This window comes from Pelophylax lessonae (genome assembly GCF_965119305.1).
Source record: "Pelophylax lessonae genome assembly, chromosome: 4".
Classification (NCBI taxonomy): Eukaryota; Metazoa; Chordata; class Amphibia; order Anura; family Ranidae; genus Pelophylax; species Pelophylax lessonae.
Genome location: NC_138771.1, coordinates 176,557,760 through 176,581,733, shown reverse-complemented (window position 1 = coordinate 176,581,733; position 23,974 = coordinate 176,557,760). Strand labels below are relative to the sequence as shown.

Below are 23,974 nucleotides of genomic sequence, written 5' to 3'. Positions count from 1 at the left end.
TCTGAATAACTTTTATGATTTACACACTTGTTCTAACTCCGTGACTTAAAATATTGAAGCCATTGGATAAGTGGGACAGTCAGGCCACCATCATTTACAGACGTTTAGCAAAGGCAGGCTGCCTATTTATCAAGACAAGTTCACTTTAGTGTTGACAGATAAAGGAAGGTAGGGAATGCCCATTACACATGCTGGCAGACATAGCTTTCTGTTAGAAAAACAAACTAAAATATCTGCCTTCAACAGTCATGGTGTGAATATTGTGACGGCTCCATGGGCTGTTCAGGTTCTCCATCCAAATGCTTTTTTCAAACCCAATTATACGGTTTGAAGGCAGCCAGTTATGTACCACATCTATTTAAGGCTATTGAGAAATTTTGCATGTTCCTCTCCTCTTGGCAACAGTGTTTCTCCTGCAATTTTTGGACCTCTTTTTTCCTATTGGCAAAAAAATAAAAATAAAAATCAAGAACATACTGCAATAAAACAAGAAATCTTAAACGCGAAGGTCTTCCAGATTTTTAGAAAACAAGACATGCATTTGTTGGAAAGCATCTTTAATAATCTAAAACATTTACCTTTCTACATGATTTCTAATGCACCTTCCTCTATATGATATATTGCATACACCACACTGTTTGCTATAGCACCATATTACAAGTGCATATAGGAATGAAGCACTGATAGCACTGTCTGACTGCTTTGTACGGTTTACAGTTTTTAGCCCCACATTATTCAATTCATGTTGACAGAATGGAACTGCTATGTGCAGCCAAAACATTCCCCAGTATTGTATTTTCACCCTGCATCTTGTGAATGAACATTAACTGAAAATCTAAACGTTTGATGAAGTACACCCACCTTAAGCATGCCATCTCTTTCCCATTTGAACAACCCGCAGGTGCTAGTGGAGAGAAAAAAAAAAAAAAAAAGACAGCTTAATTAGCTCTGGAAATTTTCATTACAGCTACATACATTTAAATCAACACAATCAAGAAAGTAAAAATGCTGAGGAAGAGCTAGGACCCCAGAATGCTACTTTAATCTAAATGATTTCTGAACTGAAGTATATGGTATGGAAGCTTAAGGACAAATGATACATTTCCTAGACCTACATAAGCTGCAGCATGATTCTACTAAAGCCCACAGTCAGCCAACATCACAAAGCTGGTTCAGGCTCTGAGAAGATCCCAACCATATGGATCCACCTAGATGCCTAGACCGGCAGCTGGCTCAGCCTCAGTGATCTGCTGAGAGTCTGAGCCAGCGTCTCCCTGCCCCCCTCCCCCCTTCTCCCCAGTAATACACTCCCTGTATCAGTGTGCCTACAATCGGTATGAAGGAGCCTAGGGGCACCTTTGGACAGCGGCAATGGTAATCTGGGGGGGGGGGGGGAGGGGGAAGTGTTTGATGCACTAATAAAAGCTAAACTCCAGCTCACACTTTATAAGCATTCAAAGCAACATTTTTTTTCACTTTTGGGATAAAGCTTTTACGTTCATGATCAAATGATGCATTGTAAGCATCCCTGTCAGTGGTAAATGGTTTGTCTCATTTCTCTAAATGCTATATTTCCAAAAACAGACTTACTGGCCAGATCATCAGGTGGAAAGAAAGCCTAAAAGAAAACTAATGCAGTCGTCACATTTAAGGATTGGTAAGATGCAATATATTAAATGGTTGCTTTTCGGTTTCATACTGCTTTAAGATTAAAAGCATCCTGCATAAAGACATGAAATATGGTTTGTAAGACTCATACCTGCAGTGCTTCTTGGGAAGTCTGTCCAGAGAGATTGTTCTGTTGCCACATGGACATTTGAAGAAACGCTTCACAGCATCATGCCAGTGGAAGTCATGGTTTTCACTTACACAAGTGTCTAGAGGTTTATAGTGAGTGTACTTGCACTGTTGATACAAGTGGGGAAAAAAAAATATCCATGAGTTTCATCTTCCACATAGTATTGAGACAAACTTTTTTTTTTTTTTTTTCTCCATTAGGGTAGTTAAAAGCGGTGTTCCAGCTGGGGGAAAAAAAATAAAAAAGTCAGCAGCTACAAATACTGCGGCTGCTGACTTTTAATATATAGAAACTTACTTGTCCAGGGAAGCCCACGATGTGGACACCCCAGCCGATTTTCGGACCGGCTGCCAGGTGCTGCCACCACCATTCGTTGTAAGGGAAACTTTCACAGCCGGTTTCCTACTGCGCATGCACGAAGCGCACTGCGCTAATTGGCCCAGTGGCAGGTGAAGGAGGAGGGGGGGCTGAACGTCCAAGGGACCGTGCAGCCTCCTAGAAGTGGGGAATGGTACCAGTCAAAAACAGGCACCCGTTTCTCCCCTCCCCTCTGAAACATGCTGAATATGGCACTGGGGAAAGGGGGGGGGGGGGGGTATAGCAGATCAGCGGAAGTTCCACTTTTGGGTGGAACTCTGCTTTAAGGCATAGAACAGATTTCATGTGCTTAGTGCTTTCTTTGTACCACGGTGTGGAAATTACTGCTTTTTTTCTATGGTGTCGTCAGGACAAGTACTAAGGGGCAGAGGAGCACATTCTAAAAAAAATAAATAAATAAATAAAGTCCAAAAAAGGGCACAAGACCAAATGAATCAGAAAGCCCTTTAAATGAAACGTGAAAACCACAGCTTGAGCTAGTGTCATTTTTAGTGCACTTAATGTGATTTTACACCAGATTAATGACCACTATACAAAAGTATAAACTGATGTTAAAAGGTGAATGCATTGCAAAAAAAAAAAAAATTGCAAAGTTTTCAAAATTCCTATATAATTTAACAGATATTCAGTAGAGGAAAAAAAAACTAACTGGTTATTGATTATCCATATGAATTTATTTTTGATCCTTTTTTTTTTTTTTTTATTGTGCAGCATTACAACCTTGGGCCCAACCCACCTGCCCGATATTGCCAGGAAGCCAACACTGCACATCGCTAATCACAGGAAGTGAGACATTTTCCAGTCCGCAGCTGCACAGTGTGGGAAATGTCTAAATGCCTATGATTAGCGGTGTGCAGTGTCAGCTTCCTGGTGGGATCAGTCAGGTGGGATGGGACTAGGATCCCAAACACGCCTGAGCTCATCTCTACTGTGCAGGCATACTAACAACTGATGTCAGAGTATTGGGGGTCTTCACAGTATACTTATTTGCCCCTCTTCATCAGAACTGAGGTCATATTAGCTGGGTGCAGGAGAAACAGAAGTGAAACACCGGAATATAAAAAGGTATGTTTGCAAAACAAAAAATGCACCAAAGTGTGTGAATGGGCTCAAATAGCTTTAGAGCAACTCAATATTGTGACTCAAGATCACCCCATTACAAGGAAAGGGACAGATCTTTACAAAGAACAATGTTAGTCAATGTGCTAAATTGTACAGTTTATGAGGCAAAGCAATATAAAACCTTTAGTCGGGACACTCACTGTTTTGCAGGTCACTGCACGACACTTCTGCTCTCTTATGCTCCTCATCTTTTCTTCCAGTTGTTCTTTCTTCACAAGAGGGTCAAAATATTGTTCCTGCAATTCTGCTTCAGCCTTAAATCAGAATAAAATCCAGTTACTACTTCTGTGTTAGTCAAAAGACTTTACATCTATTCAAAAAATCTGAACTTGGTCACTAGATATTTACATGTACAGCTGGGCAGGACTGAGCTTCTTGTCGCATATATATGCAAAAATACAGTGGCTGGGTCTAGGAATACCTGGCCTGATTCACACATTGCAATTTGATTGAAAAGATAACCAAATGCAAGACATTGAGGTTGATCTGGCAGTTTTGTTACACCTGGACAAAAACAGTAAGTCCACTTTAAGGATTCATTTTACTAGAGGTTACCTTGAAGTTACCAAAGGTCTCCACTCATAATTTAGAACAATACAGTCTAAGAATTCACCCAGGGATTAAATAATCACTTGATCTCAGGAAGATTTAACCCCCCCCCCCTTAATGACCAGGCCATTTTTTGGCACTGCGTTTCTTTAACCACTTAAGCCCCGGAGGATTTGGCTGCTAAAAGACCAGGGGTTTTTTTGCGATTTTTTACTGCATGAATTTGACGGACAATTGCGCGGTCGTGCGACACTGTACCTAAACGAATTTCACGTCCTTTTTTTTTCCACAAACAGAGCTTTCTTTTGGTGGTATTTGATCACCTGTGCGATTTTTTGATCATGCGCTATAAACAAAAAAAGAGCGTAATTTTTGCAAAAATAACAATATTTTTCACATTTTTTTATATGAAATTCCCCCCAAAAAACATGTAAAAATCAAAATTTTTTAATATTTTCGGCCAAATTGTTTTACGCTACATATGTTTGGTAAAAAAAAAAAAAAAAAAAAAAAAAATCGCAAAAAGCGTATTTTGATTGGTTTGCGCAAAAGTTATCGCGTTTACTAACAAAGGGAAAGATTTTTGTCATTTTTGGTGTTTTTTTTCTTAACGAGTAATGGCGGCGATCTGCGATTTTTTTTGCGGTACTGCGACATTGCGGCGGACAGATCGGACCCTTGACTGACATTTTTGACACTTTTGGGGGTACCAGTGACATTACTGCAGTAATCAGTGCTATACATATGCACTGTTACTGAAAAAATGACACTGGCAGGGAAGGGGTTAACTTTATTGGACAGGGAGGGGTTAAGTGTGTCCTAGGGGCGTGTTTCTAACTGTGCAGGAACATTGCTATTGGTGTAAAAACAAAGATCAACAGTTCTACATAGTAGAACTGTCTGATCTTCATTTTTACACCAGGGAGAATGACGGGCGGCTTGTTTACATAAGCCGCTCCGCCTTTCTCCCTTCACAGGAGCGATCGTAGTGTTACCGGCAGACATCGAGTCCGCCGGACACACGCACTAACTTGTCTGTGAACGAGCCGCGGCGGGCGCGCGCCTCGGCGGGCGTGCGCCCGCCCGCAATAGGCTCGCAAGTCAGTGACAGGCGAGTGACGTATCCATACGTCACTCTGCCTGGCCGGGGCTGACCGCCGCAGTACATAGTCGTGCGGCGGTCGGCAACCGGTTAACTGACAACTGAGTGGTCATGCAGCTCTGTACGCAAACAAATAAAAGATCGAAAATTTTGAAAAACAAAAACCAAGACCAAAAAAACCAAATGTGTTCATAAATTTATTCTGCTATATATTTTTTGGTAAAAAAATAAAAAACAAATCCCAATAAGTTGAAATTGATTGGTTTACGTGAACATTATAGCTACTACAAACAGTTTTTTCTATACTAGTTATGGCAGAGATCAGCAACTTAATGCGGGACTGTGATAGAACAGTGGGCAGTCTAACACTGACGCTTTGTGGGAACTGGTGACACTAAGTGATCAGTGCTAAAAATATGCACAGTCACTGTACTGACACTAGTTGGGAAGGAGATTAACATCTAGGGCGATCAAAGGGTTAAATGTGGGCCTAACAAGTGTTTGTGCGTTTACTGTAAGGTGCTTTTACTAAAGGGATGTGCCTGTTTTTATTACCTGCTTTGCAGGGAAACAAAATCCAGCACATCCCTGCTGACAGGACAGAGCTCTGCATTGTTTACATATGCAGAGCTCTGTCCTGCCTTCCTCCTCGCCGATCAGCAGGTGCCGGCGGTCATCCAATGGCGGGCACCCACTTAACAGCTTATGCTGTGTCCAATTACAGCATAGCCGACACGCCCCCTACCCAGAAATCACGGATCATGTATAGATACGTGATCCAGCACAGGAGAGCCACTTTGCGTCAGGAGAGCCACTTTGCGCAATAGAACAGCTTTATGTGGTCGGCAAGTGGTTAACTCGCACTATCACTGCCTGATCTTAGTGATGAGAAAGAAGAAAGAAAGAAAAATAAATAAATCAAGTACCTCCCAGCCTGGCATTTCTGCTCTGACAGGAAATTACAGTGCATATACCTATCCCTGAAAGGTAAGGTTTCACTATGGCAGGGTGTAGAATCAGATTGTAACCAATTACCATAGGACAACAGGCAGGGTGTCTTCGATTACCATGAAATGAATACACAAGAAAAAGCCGGATAAAATATTTGCCTGTGGTCGTTTATTATTGGTTTAAAAGTACAACTGAATAGACAAATAATTATATTAGGAAAAACCCACTGAGGAAGCTTAGTCACCACGACTCAAGCTGTAGATGAAATCTTTATGAACTTAAATTTTTATTTTTTTTAAATTACAAACGTTATTGAACTAAAATCATACAAACATTTGAGTATTCGATACGAAATGACCTAGTCACTATGACTCAGGCCATATATAAACAAACATGCTCTTGACAACTGTTCCCCCCTTTGATTACAAAGGTGATACCATCACACAATAAACGGCCGCGACAGAAAGAGTGAGTGGGAGTAAAGCATCACACAGCTATACATTTTGAGGTCACTAAGCCTGCTGGGTCTGGTACCCTCCTTAACCACTTTCCATCTGCTCTATAGCCAAAAGACGGCTTGAGCACATGCTTCCAGTGCCAGGAGGGTGTCAATAGACATCCTTCCGTGATCACACTGCTCGCGTGCCCCCCCCCTGCGGTGCGCTCTGTGATCGTCGAGTCCGTGCCACCTATCAGTGCACATCAGTACTGCCTCACCAGTGCCCATCAGTACTGCCTCACCAGTGCCCATCAGTTCCGGCTCATCAGCGCCCATCAGCGAAGAAAAATTACCCGTTCTAAAATGTTGCAAACTATAAAAAAGGTTTAGGTTTTTTTTTTTTTTTTTTTTTGCTAATTTTCGGCCTTTTTTCTTTTCTTTAGCAAAAAATAAAAAAACCCAGTGGTGATTATATACCACCAAAAGAAAGCTATTTGTGAAAAAAAAAAAATTATAAAAATTTTGTTTGGGTACAGTGTTGCATAACCGTGCAATTGTCATTCAAAGTGTGACAGTGCTGAAAATTGGCCTGGGCAGGAAGGGGGTATAAGTGTCCAGTAAGCAAGTGGTTAAATAGCCCCCTGAGAGGTTCTACAATCTTCTAAGAATAAGTCACCTAACCTTCCGAGAAGGTCACACAAACTTCTAAAACACTCCCAGTGTGCCGCAGGCCCGAGAGGAGACTTGAAACTGCCTCCTGCGGCAGTACCATGAGGAAAAAAGGGTGTGTAGAGGTTAGAAACCTTTTATCCCCCTTTTTCATTCCTGACTGGTCCTCCTATTCAAAGATCCCATAAGCCATGTGTTAATAAATAGAACTGTATTGTAAAAAAAAAATTTAAAGCAAACTTGCTATGACCATTGTGTAATCTGCCAATTAGGCCCAAAACAAGGTTGAGTGGTTTCCTTTAATTAGGACAAGAGCCAACTTCTGATGTCCACTAGGCTCAAGAAAACACTGCAGGGCACAATGTCATAAATGCTAAAAGTTAAATTTCAGATTTACCTATGTCCTTAGAGAACATCACAAGACACATAGAAGTTGATCACGAATACAGTAAAACCTTGGTTTGAGAGTAACTTGGTTTAAGAGCGCTTTGCAAGACAAGCAAAATTTTCAAATAAATTTTGACTTGATATACAAGCGATATCTTGATATACAAGTAGCCTCAAGTCACAGCTGAGTATAAAAGAGAAGAGAGGCGCCTCGAAGTGTAGCAATATGGTTAAATTTAATGAAGGTACAACATTTAGCAACTCACATGGTTGATGATTGGAACAGGCACATCTAAGGATGCAGGCATCCAAGCTAAAGCTGTCCACATAGGACCATCCTCCGCACCGTCATCTACGTCATCCTTTCCATGCTGCCCCTCGCTTTCAGATCGCTTTACTGCAGGGTGGTCTTCCCGGTCAGGATCACAGACTAGCAGCCGGCTGTGCAGAACATAGTCTATGTGGACAGCTTTACCCTGGATGCCTGCATACTTAGATGTGCCTGTTTTATTCATCAACCATGTGAGTTGCTAAATGTTGTACCTTCATTAAATGGAACCATATTGCTACCCTGTAGCTCCTGCTGGATTTTGCTTCCAATCCCCTTGTGGAAGCGGCTATTTGTGGATGGACATTTTATGGTTACACAACCTATCGTAATGCTATAATCTTTTTATATGGACTATAAATTGAAGGATTTATGAATAAATGGTTGTGGAACGAATCATCTGAGTTTCCATTATTTCTTATGGGGAAATTCGCTTTGATAGTGCTTGGGATTACAAGCATGCTTCCGGAACGAATTATGCTCGCAATCCAAGGTTTTACTGTACTTGGGTTATGCTACCACCTTCAGGTGAATGGACAGGCAGGAATCCCAATCAAGACATAACCCCTCTCAGCTCCACAATGTCTGTTTTGTAGCAAGCAATAATAGCAAAAAAAAAAAAGAAAGAAAGAAGAGGGGCGGAGATTTCTGTCCTGTGGTGTACGCCAAGAAAATTATTTTATAAGTAAACTAAAAATCCTAATCATATCCCAGGACACAGAGGAGTTGATATATTCATAAATGGTTGTTGGGATGTCCCAAAGCAAGGAACATGAGGGGAGAACAACCCAGCAACGATGCCAACACACAAAAAAAACAGGACATTTGATCTTGAATAGCCCAGAAAGAACTGACAGACACTGTGGGTGGAATGGACCTTGACCCAGGAAAGGAATCTGACTGACTGACTAAAGCAGGGGAATAAGATAAACTCAAACAGCTTGAACATCCAAAAAGTTAAGCATCGACCACTTAGAATTAGGACAAAAAAAATGGTAACACAATGTCCCGATCCATCAATGGAATGCCCTCCACCTCAGGGGCGGATCCAGAGTCTAATCTCGGGAGGGGCACTGTCATTTTTATTTTTTTTTTACTAGTAATGGCGGCGATCAGCGATTTTTAGCGGGACTGCGACATTGCAGCAGACAGATCGGACCCCTAACTGACATTTTTGGGGGGACCAGTGACATTACAACAGTAATCAGTGCTAAAAATATGCACTGTCACTGTAATAATGACACTGGCAGGGAAGGCGTTAACCCAGGGGCGATCAAAGGGTTAAGTGTGAGCCTGGGGGGTGCTTTCTAACTGTGGAGGGGGGGGGGTTTAATACCAACACAGAGACCTGTGTTCCTAAATAGGAGGAACACAGGAGCTCTGCAGTGATTCCTGAGACAACAACGGTCTGCTGCGTTTCCAAATGCAGACCGTCATTCTCTCTTCACAGGGAGCGATTGCAGGTGCCCGGCGCCAATCGCGGCTGCTGACCCTGTGCCTCAGCTTCCCCGCTGGCAAGTGGGCGCGTGCGCCCCCAGGATCACTCCTGCACACCACCGTACAGGTACGACGATTTGCGAGAACCTGCCGCCATATAACTGTGGCGGCTGGTCGGCAGGTGGTTAAAACAGTGACATTGTTTTAAAGTGTTCCATGCATCCCCATGCCCGCATGCCATTTATTTGTATTGTGACACATGGCTGCACTGTTCTGATATGACATGCTGGTGCAAGTCCATGAAAACACCCTGCATGCACACCTGGAAGCATGACATATTGGGACACAGTGGCCGTGTGTCTCAGTAGAAATAAAATGGGATGCTGGCACAGGGATAAATGCAACACTTTATGCATCCTAAAGCCATTAAAATGACAGCCCTGCATGTTAGACTCATGTCTGCAGCACACCCTGTGTAAAGGAGGCAGGAAGATTATTTTCACTGTCAGTCTATATCATCATCATCATGACAATCACACAATACAGGTGCTGTGGCTCAATGCATCTGTACTGTGTGATTATCATGATGATAATGATGATGATGATAGCATTTAGCTGCTGTATAATTCCATATGGTGGCTGGCCAGCAGCAAGGACATGGCATAGGTGAAGGGGGATGGGTGTGTTACTGTACCCTTTTGGAGACAAATGGATTCATTGCAGTTTAGATGTTTTCTTCCTCACTGCCCCTGTCTGTTGTGAAGATCTGTCCCTCTCAGTGTGTTCACACACACAGACGCACGCTGCTGTGTCTCAGGCTTCCCCCTCAGCCTGAGCCCGCCCTTTCCTCTCTGCACCCATTGGCTGCAGGAGTCAGGCAGTGATGAGGCTGCTGACTGATATCACTCCGCCTGGCCGGAACTTTCATTTTATTGTCGCAAAATGCGGTCCTGGTGGTATTAATTCACCTGAGCAGGGAAATAAAAAAAAAACAAAAAAACTCTCTCTATGAAACAGCATCCTGGGCCCCTCTGAACTGATGGGGCTTAGGGATTATATTTTAGGTCTCCTGGGAGCCGGGGAAGCAGAAATAAAGTACCTGCAGATGCACCACTGCTCCACCTTTGTCTGCAAAAGGCAGGAAGCAGGGGCGTAACTACAGGGGTTGCAATCGCTACCGGGCCCCATGCTCCAGGGGGCCCGGTAGCAAACCAGTGGGTGAACTTCTAGGATCTCAAAGGTCACACTTGCGACCGGGCCCTGGCATTTCACCACTGTGGGGAGGCCCCAAGATTGCAGGAAGGGGGCCCACTGCAGAACTTGTGAAAGGATCCTGATGTGGGACCATAATAAAAGGCCATGCAATGAGATTAAAGAGCCCCAGGATTAGTGGGAAGAGCCCCGGGCTTGAAGGGAAGGGCCCCGGCCAGGGGTCTGGGGGGCCCTTCATGGTTTCTTGCATCGGGGCCCTGAAGGTTCTAGTTACGCCTCTGGCAGGAAGTTTCAGTGGAGTGAAGGCAATGATCAAAGAAAGCTCATCTCAAAAGGTTACCAGGGCATCCCTGGCACAGGACAAGAATCTGTCCAGTGCAGTTGAATCTGGATGCCAAGAGGTCCAGATCTGGCATCTCCCACTGCACACAATCTCCACAAACACTTCCAGGAATATCCCATTCTCCCCAATTCAGCTTTTGACAGCTCAGAAAATCCACCAACCAATTTTGCACACCACAAATGTGAATCGGCAGAGGGCCAAAACTGGAATTTTTTGCCCAAGAAAAGATCAAGTCCACTTCTTTCTAAACAAAGCCACTTCTTGGTGTGCCACAGCTGTAAATTTGTCTGTCTGCACCCTAATGGGAAGTGCCCAAAAGGTAGAACAACGGAGTACAGACAGCTGAATTGCCTTAAGTTCCAAAATGTTAATCAGCAACTTCTGCTTCTCTGATGACTCATCCCCTGAACTGAGAGGTTCTCCAGAACACCTCAGTAGCCTTGCAGGCAGGCATCCGTCATAAAGAACTTCTTTTACGGGAAGGATAGATTTCACCAGAATCCAGCTTCTGCCTGGCTATCAAACAGTCCATAGTCAACCTGGTCTTGGGAGTTCGATGCATTAGGGAGATTCAAGGACTCCCAACATCTGTCTCATACCTACAGGATAATGTACTACAGAGCCCAGGGGTGAAACTGGGCATAGGGTACTGTATCAAAGGTATGTCAATTTTCCCTAGCACCTGCATGCAGATTTGAAATAAGGGACCTTCTAATGACCTTAGGGACTCCACTTGGGCTTTAGGAGACAGGAGATATTCCTGCAGAAGCAGCACCTCTGCCTGCTCCTTGGCAAGTTGTTGGCCCCAAATACTCCAGATGTTGCATAAGAAGCAATGCCAATATGAGAAAGCCCATAAAGATACCTTCAGAGATACACAGGGAGGCACATCAGCACATAACTGAGGCTTAGTGGAGCGGAGAATGGTTATGCCTGCCCAGTGTCCATTAAACTGAAGGTGCCAGCACAACCAACTAGTCATAAACAGTAACTCCTCTGTGTCCTGTCATGCACAAGCAAGAAAACGTTTTTTAGTATTACCTCCTGCAGGACACCTGTGTGCTTGGATTTGGCTTTTAAAATCTTCTGAAACTCCTCAGACTGTAAATAAGCAAGTTGTTCCTTGTGTCTCTTCACGGATGGTTCTTCATCTACAGCTGGGGAAAAGAATCACAAAAGGATCAATACACCATGCTAATTGCTTAAGAGTAGTGGGACATATAAAAAATATTTATGCAATTCAACCTGCATTGCGCCTTCAACCCCTTTTGACTGCAAAGGACATGTCCTACATGTCATGGCAATGAAAAGTTTAAAACAAGCCCACAGCTGTAATAGTAACACTCAGACCGGGACACTGATGTTTCCACCAAAAGCTCCATTTGACAAAATGCTGAGTGGTCATAGAAACCTGGTAGGTGTGGGATTACGTGGGAAGGTGGAAGCCGTAACAAGGAGAAATATGGGATTTTTGACTTATCGTAAAGTCCATTTTTCAGATGTTCATTAACGGACACAGCTCCTTTCATTCTTGATCATTGAGTTATGCTGCCCCCTACAGGAGTAGGACACTAGGCAGAAAAAAAACATCTTGCTACACCCATGGGCAGTCCCTGGGGGTATACTCCCTCTTCCTGCTATAGGCACTCAGTTTTGTTACAAGCAGTGTCAGGGGAATTGTAACTCCAAAGAGGAGTGGGTGCTGTGTACGTCAATGAACATCAGAGAAATGATTTTATGGTAAGCCAAAAATCCCATTTTCTCTTTCGTTCATTGACGGGCACAGCTCCTGTCATTCTTGACCATTGAGACGTCCCAAAGCAGCGTTCAACATGAGGGGTGGGAAAAAGCAAAAAATCCCCAAGGCTAAACAGTAGCCAACCAGGCAACAGGGGCTCAACCAAAACAACTGGAGCCCACCTGAAAATACAATACACCCTCAAAGAGGATCAGGTCCTCTAAACAGCAACCTTCAAATCCTTGCAGCCAAAAGAAGCATCCGCAGATGCCAACATATCCACTTTATAAAGCTTTGTAAAAGTGTGCACCGTCGACCAGGTGGTAGCCTTGCAAACCTGCGTTACTGACGCCCGGTGACGAAAAGCCCAGGAGGCAATAAGCGCCCTAGTAGAGTGCGCCTTGACAAGGAAAGGAGGAACCTGACCCCTGATGGAATATGCCTGAACCACCGTCTGTCTGATCCATCTGGAAATGGTGGCAGAAGAAGTGGACAACCCTTTGCGAGGTCCATCTGTGAGCACAAATAGAGAAGTCTGACTTTTCCTGAAAGACTTCGTAGCTGCCAGGTACATCACAATATCCAGGCCACATCAAAGGAAATTTCCTTTGGATGTTTAGGGCTGGGACACAGGGAAGGCAACACAATGTCTTCATTCATATAAAAGTCAGAGACCACCTTATGAAATAATGACGGACACATGGCGAAGCAACACCTTATCCTTGTGAATCACCAGATAAGGTGAACGGCAAGATGACTCCGCCAGTTCCGATACCCTGTGCGCAGAGATGATAGCCACCAAAAAGAGCCACCAAAAAGGCCACCTTCTGGGACAGTGTAAGCGGAGGAATGTCCCGAATATTTTCAAAGGGAGGCATCTGTAGAGCTGAAAGCACCAAATTAAATTCTTAAGGCAGTAACGAAGCCCGCACTGGGGGAACCAAATGTCGCACACCCTGAACAAAAGTAAGCACCAGGAAGTGTGTGGCCAAAGGGCGTTGGAAAAACACCACCAAGGCCAATACCTGGTCCTTGATGGTACTCAAGGCCAACTTCTGTTCAACCCCTCCCCACCCATTGAAGGAAGGTTAAGATCCGAGCCACCGAGAAGGAGTGAGGATGAACCCCAAGAGACTCACACCACGCAATGTACGTCTTCCACGTACGATGGTAGATCTTCCTGGAAGTAGATTTCCTAGCTTTTAACAACATAGGAATCACAGACTCAGACAATTCTCTATCCTTTAGCACCTGGCAATAAGCCAAGCCATGAAGGCCGTCAAAGCCAGCGACTGTAAAGCAGGATGGAAGATCGGTCCTTTCTTCTAAGGAACGGCGGCAACCAGCCGCACTATATCGGCGTACCAAGCCCAGCGAGGCCAGTCTGGAGCTACTAAGATGACCACAATCCCTTCTGCCTCCATCCTGCATAGGAGTCTGGGCAGAAGCTTGAGAGAAGGGAAGGCGTAGATCAGAGGATACTGACCCCAGCGCGTCTGTAGCGTGCACCAGTGGATCCCTTGACCGAGCTACGAACCTCTGCACCTTTCTGTTGAGCCGAGACACCAAAAGATTCACCTGGGGGGTGCCCCACCGGAGGCACAGCTGATGAAACGCCTCCGAATGAAGGGACCACTACCCTTGGCCCAACGTCTGCTGACTGAGATAATCTTCCCCGGAAATGTTTACGGCGGAGAAGGCTAGAAAGAACGGTTCTGCCCACATTAGAATGCCGGCCAGGGCACTTCTTGTGCCACCTTGGTGATTGACATAAGCCACGGCCGTGGCGTCGTCCGACTAAATGCGCACTGGGCATCTCTGAATATGATCAGTCCAATGATCCAGACACAGTCTGATCACTCTGAGTTCCAAGACATTGATCGGTAATCTGGACTCTTCCAACGTCCAGATCCCCTGAGCAGAATGCTTGCCGAGGACGCCTACCCAGCCAGATATGGCATCCATGGTGACCACTGTCCAATACAAGGGAAGGAAGGATTTTCCCAGCCAAAGCGCCGGGGAGCGTAGCCACCATATCAGGGACTCCTTCGTTCCCCAACTCAGCCGGATCTGATTGTCCAGAGACTGCGGAGTCTTGTCCCACTTGGATCTCCTTTTGCATGGACCTCATATGGAACTGTGCAAACGGTATCACCTCGAAGGTAGATACCATCACGCCCAGCACCCTAATGCAAGTCCTGAGGGATGACCATTTGTTGGACAGCAGAAGGCGAATTGCAGTCTAATTTCTGTTGCTTGCCCAGAGGAAGGAGCATTCGGCCGAGTCCAGAGTCGTGCCAAAATAGTCCAGCTTTGTGGATGGAACCAGGGCAGACTTCTGAAAATTCAGAATCCAGCCGAACTGCCGCAGAGTTCCTATTGTAATCTCCAGGTTCTCCGGCAGAGCAGAGGGAGATTCCGCTCGCAGAAGGAGATCGTCTAAGTAACCCAGTGCCGCGATCCCCTGTTGGCGTAGCAAGGCTAGTACGGGAGCCAACAGTTTTGTGAAGACCCGAGGAGCAGAGGCGAGACCAAAAGGTAACACCACAAAATGATCATGCTCCTCTCCCACAGCAAAGAGAAGAAAACTCTGTGACATATTGGAATGTGAAGATAGGCATCCTTGATGTCTATAGAGGCGAGGAAATCCCCCTGGCGCAAGGATGCCACCACCGTTCGAATGGACTCCATTCTGAACTTCTATACCCACACAAAGCAGTTTAGCGCCATGAGGTCACGGATTGGACGCGCTTGCCTTCCTTCCTGTGGACTGTGAACAAGTATGAGTAAAAACCCTGAAGGAACAGGTCTTGTACCACACCAAACAGGCCCTGTAACCAGTCTGGGGATAGGTGCAGGTTGGAAGGAAACAACCTTGCCGAGGACAAAAGCAAAACTCGATCTTGTAGCCGGACTAAAGGACTTCATGGACCCACTTGTCTTGTACCAGGGAAGTCTACGACGAGGTTCCTTGCCCTTAGTAGCCTGCGAAGAAAAGGTACTCTTACCCCCTGTGAGACCTTTAATGATGTCGGGGCTATGTCCGCAGGAAGGAGGGGGAAAGCGGGGGGTCCGACTGTCCCAAGGAGGGGTCCATGTCCACCCCAAAAACCCTCCAGGGGTAGAAGGGAGACAGCTACTAACCATACCCGGAACCAGGTGGGCTTATCCAGCTCATTGCCTAGTCCGGCAGTTGAAAGTAGATCTCACAGGAAAAATCCAGGAGGAAAGAAAAACATTTTTTATCCAAAAAATTTTGCCAGGACCAAAGATCCCAGCAAGGAACTAGGTCCTTACTCCTAACTAGGCAGAAAAAACAGAGTGACTATAGCAGGAAGAGGGAGTATACCCCCTGGGGCTGCCCATGGGTGTAGCCAGAAGTTTTTTCTGCCTTGTGTCCTACTCCTGTAGGGGGCAGCATAACCCAATGATCAAGAATGACAGGAGCTGTGTCCATCAATGAACGAAAGAGAAAGTGCAGTTTTAGAGAATAAAACAAAAAATTAATTGTACTGTACAGCCTATAACTGCCTAAAGTGGAACTAACCTCTCAAATGTGGTTTCCCAAAAAAACTGTTAAATTGAGACATGCCAGGAATGATAAATATCAAAGCAGTTTGTGTGTTTCTTTTCAGCTGTCAGCCAATCTGCAAAGCCATCAAATGGCTGGTCTCAAGGCTGATCACATGTGCAGCACCATGAAAACTGCAGACTCAACAGAGGCCATGTTGGTAGCTTTCTTGGTTGTAAAGGATCTGAAGGGTTTAACTCTGCATTAAGGTTCTAGATGCAACTGCTAGTCCTCTTAGAAACAAAATGTCAAACCATGGTGTTGCAGATTGCTTTTTAAAATGTTACAAGTTCAAAGATGGAAACAGAACACCTCAAAAATGTTCTTTCAACAGTTCTATCCATACACCCCTTTGGTAGATACTAGATCTTCAGTTTGATGCAGTGGCAAGTCTTCACAGATGTACAACCCACTAAAACCGCTGACCTAGAAGTATGAATTGTGGGTGGTACAGTAGATCCATGAACTCATACCTAGGAGGGGATTTCCTTTTTTTTCCCCCAGTGTTCAACCACCAGAAGGTGGCAGAATGACAGTATCATAATGATTATTATTACACCCTGTGTCTTGGGATGCACAATAAAGATAACGTCATAGCCGCCCTGAGATTGGTCTTAAGGGTTTAGAGTAGTTTGTCATAAAAAGTCTGTCACAAACCATGGTACTGTAAACTAGTTCTGGGTCAGAAACTATACTTATGTCACCATGGAGGCAGCAAAAGGCTCACAAAAATGGTAGCTTCTATTGGAAACATCTGGAAAAGGTATTGTGCTCTAGGACAGCTTCTCTTTATTGCAACTGCAAAACAGCCAATCAGGGCAGATTACCTTCAGGTGACGTAGTATCTCGGTTTGCTCTTTCGGCCACTTGGTCAATGTCCATTGAAGCGGAACGCTTTCTCTTGATACGGTTAGGATCCTCTTTTGTTAGCATTTGTCCTTTTGCTTGCAGTTTCCGGATAGCAGCTTTCTGTAAAGAGAGAAAAAAAAAAAGAATTTTGAACTTGGCGTAAAATCCATTTCTTGCGGTTCATCAAGGGAAACAAGAGATCAATGAAAATGCAGGACCCAGACAAACTTTTTCAAGGTCTGGGCAGTTCCAGCTATATTGTCAAGTCAGAACCTGTGCCGATTGCTCCCTTAGGTTGTTCGATATCCCATGAAAGCGATGTCCTAAGAGCAGAGCAAAGCTAGCACAGGGGCCAGAATCTTTATGCAGAGGATAAGAAGATTAGAAGTCCACAAACTAAGTGTTAAGCGCCCACAGCAAAGTCACTGATGCACTGGGAAAATGGAGACATTAATGTAGGCGCATCTTCTCAAGAGACCAGAAATACACCCTAGTGAAAAGGAGGCTATGACTGATGTGGGTAAATCCAGCCAGAATATCTGGACCTAAATAAAAAAAAAAAAAAATTAGAAAAGGGCCTTGGGATTCAAAATGGGGCATATGCTCCCTTTCAGTTTGGAATCACTGAACAGGTTGGCGTAGAACCCCTAGGCCCATTCTGCTACAAGTACTGGAGCTATGATCACCTACTCCAGAAAGCTTACATAGATTGCATGGAGATCTACTGATCTATACATTGACACCGGCAGGTTGGAAGCCAGAGTTTATGGGCGGGCCAGGTTTGTGTTTGGCTATGAAGGTTAAGGTCTGGTAGTAATGAAAGGAACTCTTTTTGGTCTCCCAGGATGAGTAAACCTTCCCGGCCTGAGCCCCAAGCTTCTTCTGCTAGAGCAGGTGAATATTCTTACCTCCAGTGACATCCTTTATAAGGCCTCATGTACACTGCTACTTGTAAAGACGTTTAGGAGCAGTTGGGCGTTTTTTTCAGAAGCCCCTGAACCCTCCTCTAGGTTATCTTATCTGTCCATGTACACTGAGTCGTTTACAGTCATTTAGAGGCAGTTGAGTTTAGGGTCATTTTTTTTGGAAAGCAATTATTTGCGTTCAGGATGTTCAGAACGTGTGTTTACCGGCGTTTCAAACGCAAAACGCGACCGAACGCGATCACCAGCGTTTAGCGATTCCGTTTTTACTGTTTAAAGGGGAATGATTTTTTGACCTCTAAAAACGGATCTGAGCGCAATAGCCCGCTAAATGCGGCTGCAAACGCGACACAACGGACGTTTTAAACGTCCTTTACATAGCTGTTAACATTCCAGCGTTCAACTGACTTTTTAAAACGACCCGTGTACATGTAGCCTAAGGGTGTTCATGGTAGCTTTGAGGTGACATCCCTCGAGGGGGATACGCACAGATACTTTTTTTATTCGACTGACCGCAGTCCAATACTTTTAACAGAGTACTCATGTTAACCAATGGAAAATCATATGAAAAATGAGACAGACTTCTAACAAACAGTGCACACAGTAGCAAGGGATGAGCTTGGAAGGAGGTCGGATACCTTGTCATGGGTTTTATTCAGTTGGCTACATTTTGACACGTCAAAATGACAGCAAATGCAGGCTGTAAGACAGTACTGGACACAAAAGGTTTTAGAAATGATCTCCAGTCACCTATAGATGTGATTCTTAAAACACAAGTGCATCCTTCAAGTGGATCATCATTATCTGGTTAAAGCAGGATTTTACTAGAACAAAAAGGAGTGGTCCATCTTTTAATACAGCTCTACTTAAACAAATATAGGAAACCAGGAAGGAGGAGACACAGCAGGATGCTTCCTCAACATTGAATGGTGGAAAGAGCACAAAGCATGTGGCTAAAACACTATTCCCACTAGATGAAGTCAACTCTCAGTCCCTCAAAGAAAAGCAAAATTTAAAATATGTAAAATGGCACCCAATGGCCCTGTAAAAAAGGGATCCTTGGTTTACCTATAGAGTCCTTTTCTGGGAGTACTTTACAGGGCATCTTTATATACACATCAAGATAGGGATGCCCAAAGCACTAAATATACTGAGGGGAAGGCAGCATGGCAACCAGCTAACTGACCCAAAGAAACAAAAAACATAGGTTAACAGCCACCTGCAAGACCATTCTCCTGAAGGTAGTGTCCACAGGTGCCCAAACAGCTACCTGGTAAAACTCAGTAAAAAGGAATAAACTGGAGACCAGGTAGCAGCCTCACAAATTTGAATTACAAAGGTTTATTGTTGGAATAGCCTAGGATGCACCAAGGCTCCTGGTAGAATAAACTCTTAAAGAAAGGGTCCAGTTATTTCCTGTAAATCCTTAAGGTTAAAATAAGCTGACAAATCCATCTAGAAAGAGCAGATTTGATTCCGTGTGATCCTTCCTCAGGCCATCAGAGAGGGGGGGGTGGGGGGGAATAAACAAAAATCAGATTGTCGAATAGATTCTGTTGACTATAGGTAAAATGTTTACCACAAGAACCACATCCAAAGTATGAAAAGCTTTGTCCACTGGAGTCTGAGGTTAAGGACAGAAAGAGGGTAACAATATCTTGCCATGACAGGAATCCACCCACCCCACTGTATTTTGCACAACAGTTAAAGCGGTAGTATAGTGCTTTTTGACACTTTTACCTACAGGTAAGCCTATAATAAGGCTTACCTGTAGGTACAAATAATATCTCCTAAACCGGCACGGTTTAGGAGATATTTACAGTGCATGCTCGCGCGAGCGGCGCATGCGCTCTGAAGGTCCGGGGGGACCTTCAATTAAGTTGCCGGGAGCTTGCCGGAAAAATCACTCCCGCGCGCATGCGCGGGAGTGACGTCATCGCGGCTCCGGCCAATCATCGCGCCGGAGCCGTCTCTTCCGGCCAATCAGCGCGCTGGAGCCGCCGAACCCGGAAGAGACGACGAGGGATCATGGCAGCGCCCACAGCGATGTCCGGGGGTCCGTGTCGGGGCTTCGTTTTAAGGTAAGTTACACATAATGATGCATACTAGCTCATTATGCCTTTGTCTTGCAGGTTTTTTTTATAGGGTTTACAACCGCTTTAAGGCAGAAGTTGTAGAAGTAGGTAGGCATAAATTCCTGATCCAACACAGTTATCAGGGAATACACTGCGAGGGCCCCTGGTAGTGGACAAAAACCTGTCCAGTTTTATATTGAACAGGAATGCTAAAAGATCCGCATCCAGCACCCCCTTCGCTAGCAGAATGCTGTAAGCACCTGTGCATGAAGAGCTCACTCCCCCTGATTCAGCCATGCCTGCTGAGAAAATCTGCCTGAACGGCACGACTTCCAATTCTGCCCTGGTGATTGATTAATGGTGTTGTCAGACTGGGATTCTCATCGGAGGACCCCTGAGGTAACCCGACAGATTCATTCAGAATTTTTGCATATGAAGAAACTTGTTGAGCCTCTCCAGATCTAGAACTGGGTACACGTTGTTTAGTTACTGTAAATAGGTTAGACTAGAAACAAATAAAACCTTTTTTCCTCTGGGACTAGAGCGATCACTTTGTGCAAGCAGACAGTCGAGAGTCTGAAAAAAGACTGCTGTTTGTTGATTCAGCTAAATATCTGAAAGTATTAAACGTTAAAGGGATTGTAAAACATTCACCTTGTAAAACAATCCATTCAGTTTAGAATAGAAATGAAAGGCAAAACATTTGTGTATAGATTTAAAAACAAACAAAAACAAACAGACACACATTATAAACACCTTGATGTGATCTCTGTTCTCAGCTGCATAAGCGCTGGGGGGGGGGGGCGCGGAAGCAACAGTACACTGAGCTTCCCAGTGAATGGCTGTGCAGTGGGGGTGTGTCAGGACAAGTCGGATCATTGGAGGAGAGTAGGTTGAGTTCCCAGCACAGATAGAAAACCTACCATGGTGTATTGTCTCGCATAGTGTGGTCAGTTTTTATTAGTAAAGCAGAGGGACTGGCAGGAACCCCAGTGATTTCACATAAAGAATACAAAGAAAACAGGATACTTTCTCATACAAGTACATTGTACAGCAGGCACATATCAGGAATATGAAATGCTGGGGTAACAAACACTTTAAAGGAAGGCTTATGGATTCCAATTTGTAACCCCAAGATGCTACACTGCAAACCCAATCATCTACAATCATCCTGGTCCAAAAACATTCACAAAAGGTCCTCATTGGCCAAGACTTCTTGCAGAACTGGGTTTCAGCTTTAAACCATTAAACCAGAGGCCTATTAAGGACAATAGACCGTTTTTTTAAAGTGGGATGGAGGGACAAGTTTCTGTGCTTTTGAATTTGCCTTCTTCAATGGCAAAATGGTACTCTTACCCACGGTCACTTTTTGGATGTAATCATGCAAGGCAGGACCAAACATACATTCCATTGAAAGGGTAGACAATCTACTTGCTTTACACAAGGCAGTTCTCATTGACCAACGCTTCAGCTGAAGAATTCTGAGCATATGTACAAAGGGCCTAGACGAGGAAGCTGTTGAATGGAATCCTTCAAGGCATCCACTGAGAAATTGAGTGCTCAAGGAAAATACTCCAGGCACCTAGCGGATTCGGAATATCCATTTGATCATAATCTTTTTTGCTCATCATCTCAAGAGCCCAAACCTTAAGAGCCTGACACACACCAAAGGCTGCAACTGTCAGTTACATTACTTCCCCTACCCGGGCAAAGGAAGATCTAAATAAATGGATTTTTGTAAGATCTTACCGTAAAATCCTTTTCTCTTAAGCTCATTGACAGACGTAGTCTTCTTGATTCTCAAGAGCTGGGTTATGTTGTCTCCGCAGGAGTAGGACTAGGCAGAAAGACAAAACGTTCTGGCTCCACCTTAGGGGCAGTCCCTGAGGGTATATCCTCCCTCTCTCTGCTACAGGGAATCAGTTCTGTTCAAAAGCAGTAACAGAGAATTTAACCCAACCCAACTCAATGATAGAGGGGCGGGTACTACGTCTGTCAATGAGCTTAAGAGAAAAGGATTTTACGGTAAGATCTTACAAAAATCCATTTTTCTCTATCGCTCATTGACAGACGTAGTCTTCTTGATTCTCAAGAGCTGGGACATCCAGAAGCAGTGCCACAAATGAGGGGTGGGATTGACAAAATCAAATCCAATCTAGAAGGCCCAACCGGTGCCAAACTAGAAGTTTTAAAGGCTCATTATAAACAAAGAATGAGACTAAAGAAAAATTTCCAACGGAAAAAACCCTCGAGGTAGACCACTGGTCTCCTCAAATTGCGGCCTGCAAACCTTGCGGCCAAACGAGGCATCAGACGATGCCATTACATCAACTTTATAATGTTTTGTAAAGGTATGCACCGACGACCAGGTAGCCGCCTTGCACACCTGGACCACTGACGCCTGATGGCGAAAGGCCCATGACGCACTAAGCGCCCGAGTGGAGTGCGCCTTAACAGGGAACGGGGGCTCCCGACCCTTAATAGAATAAGCCTGTACTACCGTCTGTCTGATCCATCTGGAAATGGTCGCGGCAGATGCAGGCAACCCCTTTTTGGGTCCATCCGGGATCACAAAAAGTGAATCCGTCTTGCGAAACGAGTCTGTCGTTTTCAAGTATACCCTGATCGCCCGGACCACATCCAAGGAGTGTAAAGCAAACTCCTGAGGATGACTGGGCTTAGGACACAGGGAAGGTAACACAATTTCTTCATTCAGATGAAATTCTGAAACCACTTTTGGTAGGAAGGATGGATTCGGATGAAGAACCACCTTAACTCTATGAACCACCAGATATGGTGAACGACAAGATAATGCGGCCAGTTCTGACACCCTGCGTGCAGAAGTAATAGCCACCAAGAAGGCCACCTTCTGGGACAACGTAGGTAGAGGAATCTCCCTAATATCTTCAAAGGGAGGTTTCTGAAGAACCGACAACACTAAATTAAGATCCCAGGGGGGTAACGGCGCGTGCACTGGCGGAGCCAGATGTCGCACCCCCTGGATGAAATTCCGCACCAAGGAATGAGTAGCCAAAGGCTTCTGAAAGAAGATAGCTAATGCTGAGACCTGACCCTTGATAGTACTCAAGGCCAGTTTCTGCTCAACCCCTTGTTGCAGAAAAACTAATATTCGACTAATCGAATAAGACCGAGGACGGAACCCCAAAGGTTCACACCATGCAATGTAGGACTTCCATGTGCGATGATAAATCTTTCTGGAAGTCGCTTTCCTTGCTTCAACTAGAGTAGGAATAACTGAAGCTGACAAACCTTTGTCCTTCAGCACCTGGGTCTCAATAGCCAGGCCGTTAAAGCCAGCGATCGTAAAGCAGGATGGAAGATCGGTCCCTGAGACAGTAGGTCCTCCCTGAGAGGAAGTCTCCACGGGACGTCCGCCACCATTCTGACCACGTCGGCGTACCAAGCTCGACGAGGCCAGTCCGGAGCTACCAGAATTACTGGAATTCCTTCCTCCTCTATCCTGCGAAGAAGTCTTGGCAGTAACGCGAGAGGAGGGAAGGCATACATTAGCTGGTATTGCCCCCACGGGGCGATCAGTGCGTCTGCGGTTTCTGCTAGAGGATCGCGGGAGCGAGCCACGAATCTCTGAACTTTCCTGTTGAATCGTGATGCCAACAGATCCACATCCGGGGTGCCCCACCGTAGGCACAACTGGTGGAAAACGTCTGGATGGAGGGACCATTCCCCCTGATCCAGAGTCTGACGGCTGAGATAATCTGCCTGCCAATTCTCCACCCCCGGAATGAACACCGCAGAGATTGCTGGAACAAATCGTTCCGCCCAGCGAAGAATGCAAGCCACTTCTTAGGCCGCTCTGAGACTCTTGGTGCCCCCCTGGTGATTGACATAAGCCACGGCCGTGGCATTGTCCGACTGAATCCGAACCGGGCTGCCCTGGAGCTGCTCGGTCCAGTGAATCAGACAAAGTCTGATCGCTCTCAGTTCCAATACATTTATCGGTAACCTGGATTCTTCCGGGGACCAAAGTCCCTGGACAGATAACTGACCGAGAATTCCTCCCCATCCGGATAGACTGGCATCCGTGGTCACTATCGTCCAATATATTGGCAGAAATGACTTTC

General features: G+C 45.0%; 1 protein-coding gene across 1 annotated transcript in view; it reads right to left on the bottom strand.

The window, feature by feature from the left end:
- Window positions 1-303: 303 nt before the first annotated feature.
- The window catches only part of MCM10 (minichromosome maintenance 10 replication initiation factor), a gene marked incomplete at its 5' end in the record, with an annotated part of 49,250 nt that continues 25,579 nt past the window's right edge, over window positions 304-23,974 (bottom strand). Inside the window, 6 exons of the mRNA XM_082253524.1 lie at window positions 304-438; window positions 862-904; window positions 1,760-1,905; window positions 3,439-3,552; window positions 11,757-11,872; window positions 16,852-16,993. Coding sequence (XP_082109650.1) covers window positions 355-438; window positions 862-904; window positions 1,760-1,905; window positions 3,439-3,552; window positions 11,757-11,872; window positions 16,852-16,993 — 645 coding nt within the window. The 3' untranslated portion in view covers window positions 304-354. The remainder of the gene's footprint in view (window positions 439-861; window positions 905-1,759; window positions 1,906-3,438; window positions 3,553-11,756; window positions 11,873-16,851; window positions 16,994-23,974) is intronic.